General features: G+C 41.0%; 4 protein-coding genes across 5 annotated transcripts; 2 read left to right on the forward strand and 2 right to left on the reverse strand.

Moving 5' to 3' along the window:
* Positions 1-3,091: 3,091 nt before the first annotated feature.
* LOC136419656 (enoyl-[acyl-carrier-protein] reductase, mitochondrial) lies at positions 3,092-4,321 on the forward strand. Its single transcript, XM_066406169.1, has 2 exons — positions 3,092-3,668; positions 3,724-4,321. Exons 1-2 carry the CDS (start codon positions 3,141-3,143, stop codon positions 4,294-4,296), a joined length of 1,101 nt encoding a protein of 366 aa, XP_066262266.1. The 5' UTR covers positions 3,092-3,140; the 3' UTR covers positions 4,297-4,321.
* A 61-nt stretch (positions 4,322-4,382) lies between these two features.
* On the reverse strand, positions 4,383-5,732 carry PIG-X (Phosphatidylinositol glycan anchor biosynthesis class X). The gene is made up of 5 exons (XM_066406181.1): positions 5,429-5,732; positions 5,010-5,154; positions 4,797-4,957; positions 4,589-4,742; positions 4,383-4,537 (listed from the first exon to the last, which is right to left on the reverse strand). The coding sequence occupies exons 1-5, from the start codon at positions 5,569-5,571 to the stop codon at positions 4,409-4,411; spliced, it is 732 nt and encodes a 243-aa protein (XP_066262278.1). The 5' UTR covers positions 5,572-5,732; the 3' UTR covers positions 4,383-4,408.
* A 570-nt stretch (positions 5,733-6,302) lies between these two features.
* Positions 6,303-9,181, forward strand: LOC136409059 (cytochrome b5-related protein-like). 2 transcript variants are annotated; one of them, XM_066390341.1, is made up of 7 exons: positions 6,303-6,426; positions 7,364-7,653; positions 7,705-8,096; positions 8,150-8,338; positions 8,392-8,613; positions 8,666-8,840; positions 8,893-9,181. In XM_066390341.1, exons 2-7 carry the CDS (start codon positions 7,444-7,446, stop codon positions 9,031-9,033), a joined length of 1,329 nt encoding a protein of 442 aa, XP_066246438.1. In that variant the 5' UTR covers positions 6,303-6,426; positions 7,364-7,443; the 3' UTR covers positions 9,034-9,181. The 2 variants fall into 2 exon arrangements, with proteins under 2 accessions (XP_066246438.1, XP_066246444.1); XM_066390347.1 differs by lacking the exon at positions 6,303-6,426 and having other exon boundaries at positions 7,352-7,653.
* Positions 9,182-9,801: 620 nt separating this feature from the next.
* On the reverse strand, positions 9,802-12,740 carry ppk17 (pickpocket 17). The gene is made up of 8 exons (XM_066390352.1): positions 12,141-12,740; positions 11,959-12,090; positions 11,742-11,904; positions 11,189-11,392; positions 10,974-11,131; positions 10,783-10,925; positions 10,509-10,735; positions 9,802-10,460 (listed from the first exon to the last, which is right to left on the reverse strand). The coding sequence occupies exons 1-8, from the start codon at positions 12,237-12,239 to the stop codon at positions 10,162-10,164; spliced, it is 1,425 nt and encodes a 474-aa protein (XP_066246449.1). The 5' UTR covers positions 12,240-12,740; the 3' UTR covers positions 9,802-10,161.
* Positions 12,741-16,564: the final 3,824 nt, after the last annotated feature.

The raw sequence follows: 16,564 nt of genomic DNA on the forward strand, positions 1-16,564 counted from the left end.
ATAATCGGAAATTAGTGAGATGGGCTAACCTGAACTAACTCAAAAGGAGCACCACATTGGCTTCAAAGAATTTTACTCTATATAAAAAACATAGATGATTTTAAGTAGATCCTTATGGAGTGGAGCAAGAAATATTAAAAAGAGTTGAAACCTGGTTAGTTTTCGAGATATGTAGACTTGTTCATGTCCTTAATTTAAATGTAACATTTAAAGGACAGGCAGTATATATATACAAAAAAAATTTAACGTAAGTTCCTCGATTTGATGGATGATCACATAAGAACACATAGCCATATTTACTCGGTGATATCGATATACCTACTTGTAAAGATAATAGATTATGGCTTAATATATAATTGACGACACGAAAGCTTATCCACATCAACAGTAAATTTGTTTTGCTGCCATCGTCATGCCGCCCCACGGTAAGAACTTTCTTCCTCCATCCATATTATTAGCCTAGCATGAATTTTACATGCAGGTCCTCCCCATCACGGCCCTCCACACCACGGTCCGCCGCACCACGGACCACCACATCACGGGCCTCCACCCCACGGACCGCCACATTTCGGACCACCACACCACGGGCCTCCACCCCCCGGACCACCACATTTCGGACCACCACATCACGGCCCTCCGCATTTCTATGGACCCCCATGCGGCCACCATAGTCATTTCCATGGATGTAGTCACTGTTCCGGATGGAGATGGTGAAATGGTTAATCACTTGTGTATAGCTTGTACGTTTGTGTAGATTATGTTTATGTGCCGTTCAAAAGATTTTTTTTTATAATAAAATGTTCGCCCAGAGCGTGTTTCAATATTGAATTTAAGCAGAAGCTGAGCGTAAACTTGGATCAAGATGACTTAGCGCTAATTATCATCTCTTTTCGTTACCAATTCTTCATTCGACTTCATGTCAAAAAAGCTCAGATTCGCTGACGGTACTTGCCATCAGCACACTTCTATGACCTCCGCTCTCCAGTGATTCTTCAGAAGTGCTTTCACATGTTATTCTGATATTCTCATCGTTAAACCGCACTTCCAGATCGAACTACTTCTCAGCCTTAAATTGCATATTCTCGGATTTGTTCTGAGTCGAACTTAAATTCTGCTTCTCCTCCAGAAGGTTCACCCCGAATTGGTTTTCCCCCTTTTCAGTAAAGAGATCAACGGATCGTAGCTCTTGCAGGTTTGCCTTAGACTTGCCCTTTCCAATCAGTTTCAGTTTGAGGTGATTTGTCTCTAATTCACAAACAGTTTTAGCTGGAAATCAAGTTGGCTAATGAAACCAGTACGACTGTCTACTGAAGATAACTGCAAGTTTGGTGGTGAACAAGCTGCTAAATTTCATTAACTGTTACTAGATGGCCCTAGGGAATTAAACTAAAAAAATTACAATAATATCTTACAGTCACCATTTCCTTCTCGACACCTCGCCTTTCCGCTCTCTTGCCCCCTCCAAGGCTGCTTCACCTTCTTCCACCGGTCCGCGAAACGCCTAAATTGTCCCTTATAGAACTTCTCGTTGGCGAAAACGACACTTTCGCAAGAACTAAGTTCAGCTTTCCTTTTTGTCGCTGCCCTTTTCTGACCCTTCGGTTCTTATTAGATACTCCTGAGAATGAAGTTTATGAAGCTGCGACACCTATTCAAGAGCCGTAGCGCAGATTGATGGTGTTCCTTGATCTCGTTTAGGGGTGTAGCATTGAAATAGTACAGCCCGCTAAAATCTGGAAGAGGGTCCGTTTGAGTCCCCAGTGAAGGTGTCTTTTTGGTGCCACTGTTGGGCTTTATTAGGGAGGAACTTCTGTTGCAGAACTGCATGAGTTCAGCAGATTCTGGGTGCAGCTTTTGACAGGTCTTTTGGCACCGGAGAGCCGGGCCGCAGGTCCTGCAAACGGCTGTCTGAGTCACCTTAATTAAGTATGTAATAAATATCAAAATTATTTGTTTTGTTCACTCATCTGATAAGATAATGCAGCGGCTATATTTAGTGTTATTTAACAAACATGGCCATTTACCCAAAACGTATTGATTACTCACTATATTACCCGTTTATAGTGCATTAGGCCCTTACAGTCGGTGCAGTGAAAGGTGAAGAATTGCAATAAATATAAGATAATAATGTCTTGGCCACCACCTCACTATGGGCCTGGATGGGGACCTCCCCTTCATGGTGGACCTTGGCCTCCTCCAGGACCTCCACCAGGACCGCCACCATCTCAGTGGAGACCATCGCCTTATCCTCTAGACCCGGGAATACACGCTCCCCCATTTGGAAGCCCATATCTGCTTTTGGGGCCCCCTGGCTACTGCCCGTCACCTTTTTGGGGGCTGCCGCCATGCCAGCACAGATGGTGTACGCCTGAGTGCGGAATTTGCAAAGGATGGAGATGGGCATAGGTTTTGTTGTGAAAAAATCATAAATTTTAACTCATTAATACAAAATAAAATTTTATTGCTGTCTCTTTCTATGAGCCATTGTTGAATGTGGCTGCCTAAGGCAGGAAATACACCAGGAATTTGTTGATTGCTTTGTGCTCACTGCAATATACGTATTTTAAGGGATAACAGCAGAAAGTGCCCCTTTCCAGTTTGGGCGCTCGCGCGGGGGGCGCTGGCTTATTGCCACCTGTAGCAGACATAGATAATTGGAATAATTCCTTGATTAAATTATTATTCGTTCAAATGATAATTTGGAATTCATCAGTGTGTACAACAGTGATACGGCACAAAGGTGAATTTTCAAAGTTAATTTCGAGCTCAAACGAGGATTAAGGAGACGGAAATTGCAATAAGTAAGAAGGGGAACAATTGAAGTAAAAACTAATGGCAAACGAGATTAAACATGATTGAAATTAATAGAAAAATAGCGATTAAAATAAAGTGCCAAAGCAACAAACCATTCGAAATTAAGATTAACAGGAACAAGCGGGAACAAACGTAAGCGGTGGCTAAGCAGTGAATTTCCCGCCTCGAAACAATCAATGATAACGTTGTTATGCAGCCCACAATACACCAAAACATAAACAAACCAACTTAACCTCAAACTAATTTTCACTCTAATGGAAAATTTGTAAACTAACGTTTTTTTATTTCAATTTCTATTACTTTACATAGACAAGCCCTAAATAATCATGGCGAGAGTATACGCTAAAATCTCCTCCTTATTCAGCGTATTTCGAACAATCCCTTTGAAAACCCACCACCAAATACGTCTCAGCAGTACGACCCCAAAAAAGCTCTTTTACACCGAATACGGAGACCCCCTCAAAGTAGTAAACTTGACAGAGGCAGAACTACGAGATCCCCAACCGGATGAAGTGGTTGTCAAATTACTAGCGGCCCCAGTTAACCCCGCAGACATCAACACAATCCAAGGCAAATATCCTTCGAAACCCAAGTTGCCCGCGGTGCCAGGCAACGAAGGTGTGGGCCAAGTTGTGTGTGTGGGTTCAAATGTAACTGGCCTCTTTGAAGGGGATCATGTGGTGCCATTGAGCCAAAATTTAGGCACTTGGCAGACCCACTTAGTGTTGCCGAAAGAAAGTGTGTTGAAGGTGACCAAAAAGTTGGGCCTAGTTGAGGCGGCAACTTTGACTGTAAATCCTTGCACAGCGTTTCGAATGCTCAGGGATTTCAAGGAATTGAAACCTGGAGACACAGTAAGTGCAATTTTGTCTTCATACTAAAAAAACTTTCAAATTACTCCTTCATCAGGTAATTCAAAATGGGGCAAATTCAGCATGTGGCCAAAATGTAATTCAAATTTGCCGTTCCTGGGGTATTCGAACAGTAAACATAATCAGAGATCGCCCAAATATCGCGAAACTTAAAACATATTTACATGAACTTGGTGCAACCCATGTTTTTACAGAAGAAGAACTCAGGAGTACTGAAATATTTAAGGAAGGTACTGTAGCCAAGCCTAAACTGGCCTTAAACTGTGTGGGTGGCAAAAACGCTCTGGAGTGTCTCAGGCACCTAGAAAATGGAAGCCCCATGGTGACTTATGGAGGCATGTCACGGGATCCTTTAACAATACCCACATCTGCACTGATATTTAAAGATTTACAATTCAGGGGCTTTTGGATGACCAGATGGTCTAAAGAGAATGCCACAAGTGTTGATAGGTTTGAGATGTTTTCAGAGTTGATTTCAATGATGACCAGCAACGAATTAAAAGGGCCTGCATATGAGATGGTAGATTTCCAAAATTATCGGGAGGCATTAATTAATACTCTAACCATAAAAGGAATGATAGGAAAGAAGTATATATTAAAATTTGATTAGTTTATTATAGTGCTGTTTTGTTATCTCTTTAATTCATTAAGTGTAAATAATGTTGGTGATTTATTAAGATAAATAAATTAAAGTAATTTTCTTATGCCATTTATTTATTGAGTTAAGATTCCTTTATAAGAGACAAAATGTAAATGCAGCCAACACAACCTAAAATGCAAGAAACCACTGCAACATAACCATAATCATCCAAGTTTCCTACGGGCACCAGCAGTTCCATTTCTTCAAAATCCTAAAAAATGTGTTTTAAATCTTCATGGGTATCCTTAATACTTGATCTTACAGCTTTATAAGAAACATTTTTCCACGTTTGAATATTGTTGAATTCTTCTGAACTTTTAGGAGCAAACACTCTCTTGTCAAGACCACAAATTATGTTATTGGACTCAGGACACTTAACCAAGAAAGAGGGTTTAGTCAATAAGACTTTTCCATGTCTGAAATGTTTAATTTTATACTTTTTAATTTGACTTCATTATATTAAGACCCACCCTCCCATAAGTGGCCTTTGATAGCGCAAATGTATAGGCAGCTTAACAGATATTCGTCCAGAGATTTGTGACTTGTTATTTAAAAATATGTACACAATATGTCCAGTTGCTTGATGGGCGATAGCCTCTACATCCACAGAGCCATCAATGAGAATATCCAACTAAGGCACATGACATAGATCTTTAATGAATTTTCAAATTACAAATTCATACTTTTCCCAGTCTTTTTAAGTCTTCAGCTTGGTCTGGATTAACAAAGAACCCTCGACCTACATCAAGCCTTAAAGCAATACTGCAGGAGGAATTCAGCCACTCCACCAGATTTAAGTTGTTTGTTTCTATGAGCCAGTTTAAATCTCTGAAAATGCATCGATTCAGGTTAGTTTAGGCACAATTATGTGCTTTCAAGATTATTAATTTGCTTAATAAACACCGACTGGAAAAACATTGTGATTTACATAATGTAATTTGTAATAAGTAACAATAAACAATTTGGGAATATCTTAAAATGTTACAAAACCTCATTAAGTAAATCAAAAATTCTTTTAAGTGACAAATTATTATTGCTTAATTGAGCATTGTTTCTTGAATAAAGAATCATTCCTTTGAAGGTATATTACAAAATGACCTACCTGTGAAATCCTAAATGGTCAATTTTCTGTGTTATTGTAACGTCCAGGGGGATACAGTCCCTTTCTTGTTTGGCACTTTGAACTTCTTTTAAAAACCCCTTGGAAAATACCAATAATAGGGCTATGGTGTATATGTGAGGCATAGTTGAAATTGTTTAATTTAAGAGTTTAGGCTCTCGTAGTAAAGTTAAAATTATTTATGAGTGTTCAGTAAGCATCGAGGTCAACTTGTGCCCCTTGTTTGAATGGGTTTTATGTTAGAAAACTCATTTTGAATAGAGAAATATTTTGAGTAAAGTTCACATCAATTGATAAAAAAACATAACCTAAAATTTACAAATTTAAGTTAAGTGCCATAATCGGCTACAGTCCGTGTCAAGACGTAGTCAAGTATATCTTTGTCTTTATCTTTACGATCTACTTAGCCTAGGAGGAAAGACTGCTAGATTATTTGGATCAGAATACGTCAAATTATTAAAAAAGGACAGGGGGATAATAAGGAAATTTACTGCTGTGGACAGGACCGTAATTCACCTGAAACTATTTATTAATGATAGACACTTAATTTACGAATTTTAGTTAATAAAATTTTTGTTGTCGTAGTTGTGGGAAGCGTCTTCTGAGTATAATGTTTAAGATGAACAATAAATCATCATTAAACATACAAATATCAGTCAAAAATTTTCACTGTGAAAAAACTTGAAGCACCATAATGATTACATGTCCGGTGTTTTAAAACAGTTTTCTTAACATAAACAATCTCTAATTGCATTTAGTATCTTTACACTTGCTTGTCAAACAAACAAGTAAAGATCAAATGTTATCAGAAGAGATTGGTGATGAAAAACAGTCCGTATAAATATAGTCATATTAAGTATAATTAGTAATGAAGACCAAAGTACCCGCAATGCCGAAGACTTAGTTGTCACTTGACTCTCTATTAAATAAGTTGTATTGTTCTGAAAGAGTAGATGTTGGAAGATAAATAATAAATTGAGGTAAGAGATGGGTATAACTGAACATGTTCATTTTTTTATTTTATTTAATGTTTTTTTATGTATTTTAATTTCGATTTGATTTCACTTAAAAAACAGCCTTTTTCACTGGAAGGCTATTCAAATTCTTAGACTTGATCTTGAAGTACACGCAAGGTTAAGACCAGACACTGTTTTTCTCATTGCCTTCGTGATCTCTCCATCGGCCTACGGTCACCTGATGATTGCTAAATAGTTCGAAACGAGTAATAGCCCAAATGCAAATACATTTTAAATGATGATGATTTAACTTGAGCCTTCATTAGATGGAAAAATCTTCTTCTTTTACCGTCTGATCACCTTTTAAAATCCCGCTTATCAGCCGGAGATTACCATGGACGTACATAACATGAAATGAATAGATATAAAAACTTAGAATAGAATGGCCCCAAAAATGAAAAAGTTTTTATCCATTTATTCCATGTGATAATTCCCGTTCCAAAGCGAATTCTAATTTTATGCTTAATTCCTTCAATTATTTGCTGTATCTTGCACCTAATTATGCCCAACTGCATTCTCTACCTCCCTATAGCAATCAACTGCGGCCAGTTGGATGATCTCAAGGCAGATTTTCCTGCAGCAAACTGCAGCGTAAACACTAAAAATTCCAAAGAAAGCGCAGAAACTAAATCCTTTATTGAATTAAGTTCAATTAAATTCAATTAAAAACAATTAAAATTGTTGTATTCGTCCAAAAACATGAATATTTGCTGTAAAGAGAGTTTCTATCTTTTAAGATAATTTTTTATAAATAATAATATTATTTCCAAATAGTATTGAAATAATCATGTTGCCAGTTGTATTATCTTCTATTGCAAACATCAACATCCTAATCAATCGTATTTATAACTTAGAAAAATAACAAAACAACAAAAATAAGGAAAAAACGATAATTTCCCAGAATAACACAGAACCGAGACCTGGCAACGGGACCTCAAGCAGTCTTCTGCATTTTCTGAATCACTTTAAAACAAAAAGGAAATGCCTCCTCATTCTTTCGAGCCCTCCTCTTCCCTGGGGATCAACCCTCCCTCGAGAAGAGCCAAAAACCAATCCGTGGACATGTGGCTGGAAGACAAAGTGGGCACGGACAACGCCGAAGGCCTCTGGAGAGTTCATAACGGAATCTATGATTTAACTGAATTTGTTCACAAACACCCTGGCGGAAGTGAGTGGTTAGAGTTAAGCAAGGTAGTATTGGCCTGTGAACACCTTAATTATTATTATAATTGAGTGGAATAGGGGTTAGATATCACTGAGGCGTTTGAGGTGCACCACCTCTCCACTTACCCGGCAGAGGTGCTTAAGAAGTACTTCGTAAGGGAGGCTCGCAATAAAAGAAACGCTCCCTTCACCTTCAAGGAAAATGGATTTTATAAGACTTTGAAGAGGGAGATATTGCTGGTTCTGCCCAATCTGCCCAAAAAGAGAATCAACTTTTCGAACTTGATGATTGACTGCTTCTTAGTAGTTCTCTTTCTGTTATCAACTTTAGCAGCTAAGTACTGGAGCTTTCTCATTGGGACCTTGGCAGGAAACTTCCTCGCGTTTCTTACCATAGCTGCACACAACTATTTTCATAAGAAGGACAACTTTAGGATGTACTACTTCAACTTTTCCCTGCAGACCGTCAGGTAAGAGTGATGTCTGGGCTTACTAAGGGTTATTAAGGGGAGATGGGTCTTAGGGAGTGGAGAATCAGCCATGTACTCAGTCATCACATGCACACAAACACTATAGACGACTACGAAATATCCTCGTGGGAGCCATTCTTGCAGTACATGCCCATAAAGAAGACTCAATTGCAGCGCTACGGACAGTGGTTCATCGCCCCGTTCATGTGGATTTCTGGGTTCCACAGAGCTTTAATTTCACGGTATTTTTACAAAACTGCGTGAGTGATGCATCGCAATTTTGTCGTTAATACAGGATATCGGAGTACCTGGAGGGAAGGCGAAACCACATTAAGTGGACCGACTTCATAGCTTTCCTCCTCCCTCTCTTCATGTACTTCTTCAGCGGACAAACCCTCGGGGGGACCTTCCTTATGTGGAACTTCATAGTGATGATAGGAAGCACACATCTGTTCTTCGTGGGGTTGCACGCTGCCCATCACCACCCGGAGATCTTCCACGATGGCGATCAACCCAGGTAAAAGTCTGACTTAGCGGCCTCAACCGCACAATCAAAATTCTTTAAATAGGTCCCAAGATGACTACGACTGGGGAATCAGCCAGTTAGACGCCATCATGGAAAGGAAGGAGATCACCGGGTCTCCATTTCTGGTGCTGACCAATTTCGGAGACCACGCCCTGCATCACATGTTCCCAACGCTGGATCACGGCGTTTTGGATTATCTTTACCCAACATTTAAGAAGGTTAGACTATCCAGAGGTGAGATAAGCAGGACTACCCGAGATCTTTTTATAGGTACTCAATCAGTTCGACACCAACTTGAGGATGGTGTCGCAGCTGGACACCATTTACGGAGGGTTCCGGCAACTGATCAAGGTGGCCCCGAGTGACCTTCCTCCAAATCTGAAGAAATACGATCTTAAGAAGTATAAGTGAAGAGTTCATGTCTGATTTGAGTCAAATGGGGCAGGGATAATTGCTTAATATATTTGTGAGTCTGTTGGGGATGGCGCAGAATAGCTGCGGGCGTTCGTGTATAAGGCCGAATTTGTAATTTTTCTACGATAAAGTGCGGTCAAGGAGTATTTAAGGGTTTCATTTTTGCCAGAGTTCCAAGGAAATACCAAACACGAGCATGAATGCTGCGGCTAATTGTGTCACTGAAGCAACAAATAATGAGGCATTCGCAAATTTCTGGCACTAGCTGTAAAATTCCTCATATTTTCGGTCGCTTTATGTAGGAACTGACTAAGAGAAGTACGATTGTAGTTGGTTCATAAAGAATTTCAAAGCGAAACTGATAATTAAATTGGGAGGTTGTTACGAGAATCGGCCTCTATTTTTAGGACAAGTTATTCGGTTTTGTATCGCCGGATAAAAATAATCCGCAGCCTGTGGATGATTTAGGCAGGACAGGCCTTTTTGCTTTTGCCGGCGACCTTTGAATCAGCAGGAATCCTGAAGATGACTCAACGCCATTAATTTAGTCACACATTTTCACAAAAACGACTGCGTCACGGTGCGAGTTTTTCAGAAATATCAACAGAATTCGGTCGATTTTGTTCGAAAATACGAAAGAAAACTATCCCCTACAGCATATTCAGTCGACACATTCGATCATCAGCTATAAACACCCCGCGACAAGTCGAGGGTGGCCTGAAGCGGCCTCTCCAGTGCCGCCACCTATTGGCGGGCTCTGGAAAAGGGCCGCTATTAGCGCCATCCATTTTTCGATTTTGAAAGCGACGATTCTGAATAAAAACGAGATGGAATCAGACAATTCGCGTGAGTTTCTTCTCCCTGGAGCCGTCCCTGGGCGTTCTACATAACTGTCGGGTTATTGGAACACAGAATAGCTGCCAACTTGCATATTATTATCTATCGCGACACGGTCTCACAACAACTGACTCACAAATCGTCGTAGAACAAGCGTGATTCTTCTAGATTTTTTTTGTTGTTGCCAGGTAAAGGACGGTTATAAGTTTTCTACGCACATTGGACTCATCAACAACAAACAGCAATAACTATTACCCATTTTTCATATCTAAGTTTATACGCTACGACCTAAAACCTGCTGCCGCTGCTCTTAGCAATCAGCGTTTTCTGATAATATTTAAAATCGTCACTATCAAAATCCTTCAAATTATCATACAAATTCATATTGTGCTGCATTTTCTCGTTATTCCTCTTCCCCAGCGAGATATTGTCCACGATCTTCGTGCTCCCACTAAAGCTGCTCCTCATGTTGCTCTGGGTGTCCGAATAGTGATCCTCCTCCGGTTTCTTCTTCTTCTTGTAGTAAGTTTTGATGAATGAACAGACAAGCTTCTCCAAGACTTTGATCAAGCCCACGACGGACAGACCTACGATGAAATGTCGATATAATCATCCTTGCATCAGGAAGGGCTCACCTAATAGAAATCCCAGAGATCCTCCGATATCTGAGATAAAGGCCGTGAAGTTATAACCTATCATCTCTTTCATTAGAGTCACTAAGTTGTTGGTGTAATACACGGCGATGAAGCTGTGAGGCTCAGTGGTGTCTTCCACTGTTCTCCTGCTTACAATCGTGGGGGTGTAGATGGACACATGGCAGGACATTGGGCAGGAACAGTTCTTGATTAGATTTTTGCGATTTCTGAAAATTGTACGATAATTTATAAGCAGTGCCAGACATCTACTAACTGTTTGAGGAATAAATTGATGAGCATAGTGACGCTATCCGCATCATTGCATTGTGGCAGGAAGTCGTCCGGTATCATCCAAAGCCATGGCAAAGTGCAATTGGTGGTGTTGGTGATCTGGTAGAAGAAACACTCCTCCATGCACTGTAAAGCGGTTTTTAACTTTAAAGATTACAAACTGGCGAATCCCACCCTCGATCTGCTGTAATGTGGTTGGACTGCGGGATCGATGCAGGGGTTCTCATTAACGTTCACCCTGTAAAATTCCTGATGCCTCAAGTGGATTCTCATGTCTTCCATAGACTCTATGTAGATATATTCCAAGTAGCTGTCGTCCTGTTCTTCTGCAGCTATTCAAACAATAAGAATATGGTATTGATAATGAGGAATAATATAAGGAAACCTACAGGTCAGTATTTCGTTAGGATCATGCAAGTAAATGTGAAATCCATATTGGGACTCCCCGCCACTGTCCACAAGTCTTTCGAGTTTGTCGTGAAGTAGGTAGAACCACCAGCCCCCTCCCATGTTGTAAGTTTGGGAGGTTTTCTGGGGGGTGAAGATGAAGCATTGGCCGTGCTTGGTGGAATAGAAAGACATCCATTCTATGTCTGAATATCATCGTTAAATGTGTATGATAATGAAAACTTCATATGGAGATAAAATTGTTGCTTTAAAACTATTTTACTAACAAAACGAAGTCAGCTTTTCAAGGCTACAAAATCAAAAATCGCCATAACGATAAGAGCTATGGGGTAGTGAGTCACCTTAAGGTCAAGAAACAATTTTGGGCTAAGGTCTCTCGTGTAATGGCTTGTCTTTTTACGCACATTTGCCCTTACACTTAGCCCTTTTCAGAAACCGGTTTGAAGCAAGAATGTTTAATGAAACTGAGCCTGCTTTTTCGCCCTTACGACGCAAACTCCTCACTAAAACGAACTTAAACCGCTATGTTGCTACCTGCCAGCAATAACCCCATGCCATTATATGCGTACAGCTTGAAAATCTCATTGAAGTGATACGTTGTTTCATTCAAAAAATCCTGGATGGTGTAGTTTTCGAAATCGAAGTTGTGAAATACCCCCACCATGTTCAATTCCTGGCCAGTTTTGAGTCCGAATTTCTACACATGAAATACAATCAATATTATCTTTACCATTACTAAGTGTGAACCCACTGGAAATAGCTCGTTCTTAAACCCGGACTTCCGACAAATGGTTACTGATGGATACGTCATGCTCTCATTCAAATTGAATCCATAATAGGTGGTGATGGGAGGTGACAGCAACCGCTTCACGCATTGCCCCACCTAAAGATCTTCATGAGATTTAGCAACTCAACCTCCTCTCCAGGATCTACCTGATAAATCGAAAAACAGGTGCAAGAAATCACCACCAACAACTTGATGAAGTGATTAGGGCTGGAGAGACACTTCTTCACTTTCACCAAACCGAACATGTTTCGCGGATTGGAGCGCCGAAGTTTCAGGGCTTATGTGAGGCTGTCGTAATGCGGTAATTAGTTTTTGCGCTCCGGGTCGTAAATTATGGGAACTCACTATCAGATTTTATATAGGGCTTAGTGGCAAGTTTATTGGACCGAAATGTAGCGATTATTAGCTCTTGATGAGGTTTACCTCGCGGTAATTAGTGATTGATTTTCCTGTAAGTAAATCAAAAGAGTGTGTGTATGGACAATCTAGTTGCAACGCATTTGATATACAGGGAGAGTGTTTGCCATCGGCATTTTTCGGTTCGACCTGGGAGTGATGCAATTCGAGCCTTCCTGGATATTCCGGTTAGTGTATACAGAAAGCTGAAACTCCGCACAGAAAGCATTTTGTTGATTCGAATACTCGTTGGCACATTATTACAGGATATTTTTAGAGCTTAAAGCCGGCAACGTATACGATTTTACGCTACAATCATTTGGAAATGCTTTCAAAATCAGGATTTCGAGTTCTCCACGCCTAAACCATTTGAAACACTGCCACTAAAGATTCATTTAATCTAGCAACCAACACTTACTTTTCCAACAGTGCACCCCCATCACTACCCTAACCTGAACTAACCCATACACAAATCCTCCCCGCCCCATGTCCTTCCAACGACTTTTTCGAGCATTTTCGAAGACTCGTTCGCCATGGTCAGGAACCCACTCGAAGGGCTCGCATGGAACCTGAACAGGACAACTGGAGCCTGCTTTGCAATCTAACGCCCCACACGGATTCACCCTGGATACCTCCATTGAAGATCTGGAAAATCAGCATTAAAATTAGTCCATATCTCGGGAACTGAAAGAGTGAACGCGATCAGGGCAAGCTGGTAGTGATCACCCAGGCGATTAATCTGCTGCTCGTTTTGCTCTTCGGGTTCCCAAGTCCCTGGCGATCTTTTGGGAACTCAAAAATAATTGCGTTAAACACACAGCAGATTAATCGCTTTGATAACCTCTGTCAGCCTGCCCTGGTCAGGTCGCGTGCTCTCTTCTAGTTCCTGAGATATGAACCAGTGCTATTGTTGATTTTCCAGAGTTTCAGTGGAACTATCCATGGTAAACACTTCCGGTGCTTGAGACCTCACGCGGCTCTTTTAGTTTTCAAAGCTTCAAAGGAACTAGCCAGGCTCAATTGATGATCCACATCTGTGGATTGGAGCAATAAGCCTTCCTTCGGAAATTTAGATTTTTCCTTTCAGTCCTCCTCTTCCAGGCTCAGTGGCACGTTTTTCGGCGATGAGGCCGCTTAAGCCGGTTCTTCTTCTAAAACTCTTCTACGTTTTATCGAGGAATTTCACGTAGTACATTCGTAGTGGTAGGCAGGGCAGGAATTTAATGAACGCTACAATATCACTTACTACATACACACGCACTTATACGTCGAAAAGTGAGGTTTTTAAAATAGTCCAGCTGACTGCATGTTTGTAAATCTCAGTTCTCTTGAGGCCCATTTGTACGCAGTCTAATTTTACCTCATTCGTGCTAACCTACTTATGAGTCGAAAATAATCCCAGACTCGAGAGTGCATCACGTATCACTCTCGAGAGTTTCTATTTTGTGCCATAATGTGGTCAATGGGGAGTCTAGGCAGGGGCTACACTCATCAGCAATCGGCGTCCCGGTTTTAGTCGGATTTACTGAGGAATTTAAGTGAGAAGAGCGAAAAACATCCGTCGTCCCACCGTCATTTCGTCGACTCCCAAAAAGTCCAAATTGGTGCTGCGGTGGCGGTTTCTGGACGCTCTTCCAGAGCTAACGGAATCTGGCATTTCACCTAATTAGAGTGCCCGGATGCGGATAAATGGCGGATGGACTGACAGGGGCCCCACATCACCATGGCCTTGATTCCTATTGGTCGAGTCAAGATTAGTTTACTTGAGGCCGGCTCTGCTTTCGTGTAGCGAAACCGAAGGGTAGGCAACACACAATTAGGGCCCCTCTGGGACGCCTAGAGATTCTAGATTTGCTTAAGGCAATTTTTGGCGCGATTTAGCACACCAAAAGTTCAGATTTAGTTAAGTATACGTAAAATCGGCTTGGGCTCTTGCAGCTCATTTGCAGAAAAGGCCTCCAAACTATCCATTAATATCGCCTTAAAGTGGAAGAAACGAGCAAAAAACGGTCGTGTTAGAGGCATAAATATATGAATTTGAGCTGAGTCCTAAGGCCAGGATCAAGTGGAGAAGGTGACAAATCTAATGTAAATCAAGTCCTCTCGCTCGTGGTGATGAATGCTCTTATAATTTCTCGAACTAAAAATACCTGGGAGAAATGATTAAATTATTAAGTTCTACCTGCCAAATCGCGGTCAGGCTCAATCGTTAATCGCCATCGGACTATCCGAGCAGCCATCTTAATTCGTCTTGTTCGCAAATTAATTCGAATTTTCCCATTTATCATAAATGCCACGCGGCACGCGCCGGGCAAATGGCGAATGGATTTTTCCAGGCGCTCTTCTCAAACCTTTTGCGAGATTCTGATGGCCTCCAGACCATCCAAAACAATAGATCTTGGAGATTATGGCTATTTTTAAAGTTCCGAAAACACTTTTGTTTAATACGCAATCCCGAGTGTTTAATTTGATATGAGTGATGATGATAACCGAGGCGAGAGAAAAGGCAAATATTTGGCTGTAAATGAATTACCCATATGCTAATTAATTTTTTTTTTTTTGGGCACCTGCCCTGAACGGGAACATTTTGCCGCCGCTTTTGGTTCGAAATCGTCCTTCTGTTGGCGTTTAACAGTGCATTGAATGATTGGCAAAACTGGGACTTCAAATCAGCGCTTAATGCAGCCGAAAGCTGCAAGCGGGGGATCAGTCGACGAAAGCAGAACTTGCATCTTAAAAAAATCAAATGGGGAGATAATCAGGTCCGAAGTCAATAAATTTATTTTCGGCCTTTTAAAAATAGAAATGTACTTCGCCGAAATACTGTTTCTACACCATCGGGGGTTCGGTTGATTTGGGTTTCTATGTTTTTACGTTCCCATTTCCCATGTTCCCATTTCCCACGTTTCCATTTTTCCATGTTTTCATCTTTCCATGTTCCCATTCGTCCGTGTTCCCACTTTTCCACGTCTCCATTTTTTCGTGTTCCCATTTTCCATGCTTGTTTGAATCGGTCAGTCGCAGATACTTTCAACGATAGCCCAACGCTTAGCGTCAAATTCGAAACGTCAATTGGGCAAAAAATTAAGAATACTCTGTAGAGAATTTGCCAGGATTTTTGGTGTGACGGTCGCACTTTTGGCACAAATCCGAGAAAGCGGTTGATCGAACTGGGATTTTAGCTCTAACACGGGAATTATAAATCGTCAATTGTAATTTGTTGAATGAATCGCTGCCAGACGCGCAATGCACATTATATAATTCCATTTTTTCGACTGGACCATCGGATAACGTATTACATTTGCCTGGTGCGTTGCAGCAAATGGAAAATGATCCAAGGGAGCAGAAGCTGCTGCTGTCCCGTGGAATCACCGTACCGTACCGTACCGTAACGAAGATCCTGATCCATTTATCATAATGGAAAAAAGCTACAAAAATTAAATGGGTTGTCCCATGCTCCCGCGATAGCTCCCCGAGATATTTGTTTCAGCGGTCTGATGCTCGATGGGTGCGCCCATTTCGCACCTCGTATGCGAGATCTCAAAAATCGCTAAAACATGAGGTTTTTTTGAGGACAATTGGAGTTTTCGTGAGTGTGCGTGTGCGTGGTGGGGGCAATTGAGTGATGAATAATTCAGAGGTCATTAAAAAATATTTAAACATCTCAATTTGTATAACCTCATTAAAATTAGAGCAAGGTGAGAGCGAACATGTCTTTCATGGATAGTATTGTCATTTCCTGGATCGCATTGAAGCCACCAGCTCCATCTCGCGGGTCTTTATAGATCTCTTCCGGCTAGCCTGAACTAACCCGGACTAACCTGTGTCAGCGAAATAAAAATTGTCAGATTTGACTTTTAATGACAGCAAATGACGTGTGTCGGCGTTTGCTAGATGCGCGAACCCCGCAAAACTTTAAGGCTAAATAAAATAACGGAAAAAATTCCTGTGAGCTTTGCGGAATACGAGGATGTAAAAAATCGGTTACGGTTAAAAAGCGCTCACACCGATTTAATCGAAACTGTCGGCGTTTGCACAAGGGCATGTCCGCGAGGCAGGTCCGGGGAAAAATAGCTACGCCCGCTAAGTTCTTGCAATTATCATAATTGATTGGAGTAGAGCGACGAAAAATGCAACTTTTCTGTCCCTCGACTTTTTCCTGCGTCTATACTCC

Source organism: Euwallacea similis, chromosome 1 (assembly GCF_039881205.1).
Source record: "Euwallacea similis isolate ESF13 chromosome 1, ESF131.1, whole genome shotgun sequence".
In the NCBI taxonomy this organism is placed as follows: domain Eukaryota; kingdom Metazoa; phylum Arthropoda; class Insecta; order Coleoptera; family Curculionidae; genus Euwallacea; species Euwallacea similis.

What these genes read in the sequence shown, in the direction of transcription:
- LOC136419656 (XM_066406169.1), top strand. Translation starts at nt 3,141, where the DNA reads ATGGCGAGAGTATACGCTAAAATCTCCTCCTTATTCAGCGTATTTCGA. An exon ending in AATTGAAACCTGGAGACACA is followed by an intron (nt 3,669 to 3,723) that starts GTAAGTGCAATT and finishes CTCCTTCATCAG; the next exon opens with GTAATTCAAAATGGGGCAAA.
- PIG-X (XM_066406181.1), bottom strand. Translation starts at nt 5,571, where the DNA reads ATGCCTCACATATACACCATAGCCCTATTATTGGTATTTTCCAAGGGG. An exon ending in GACCATTTAGGATTTCACAG is followed by an intron (nt 5,155 to 5,428) that starts GTAGGTCATTTT and finishes ATGCATTTTCAG; the next exon opens with AGATTTAAACTGGCTCATAG. An exon ending in AAAATGTTTCTTATAAAGCT is followed by an intron (nt 4,538 to 4,588) that starts GTAAGATCAAGT and finishes CACATTTTTTAG; the next exon opens with GATTTTGAAGAAATGGAACT.
- LOC136409059 (XM_066390341.1), top strand. Translation starts at nt 7,444, where the DNA reads ATGCCTCCTCATTCTTTCGAGCCCTCCTCTTCCCTGGGGATCAACCCT. An exon ending in CACGATGGCGATCAACCCAG is followed by an intron (nt 8,614 to 8,665) that starts GTAAAAGTCTGA and finishes TTCTTTAAATAG; the next exon opens with GTCCCAAGATGACTACGACT. An exon ending in TTTACCCAACATTTAAGAAG is followed by an intron (nt 8,841 to 8,892) that starts GTTAGACTATCC and finishes ATCTTTTTATAG; the next exon opens with GTACTCAATCAGTTCGACAC.
- ppk17 (XM_066390352.1), bottom strand. Translation starts at nt 12,239, where the DNA reads ATGTTCGGTTTGGTGAAAGTGAAGAAGTGTCTCTCCAGCCCTAATCAC. An exon ending in TTAAGAACGAGCTATTTCCA is followed by an intron (nt 11,905 to 11,958) that starts GTGGGTTCACAC and finishes TTTCATGTGTAG; the next exon opens with AAATTCGGACTCAAAACTGG. An exon ending in TCCTAACGAAATACTGACCT is followed by an intron (nt 11,132 to 11,188) that starts GTAGGTTTCCTT and finishes TTGTTTGAATAG; the next exon opens with CTGCAGAAGAACAGGACGAC.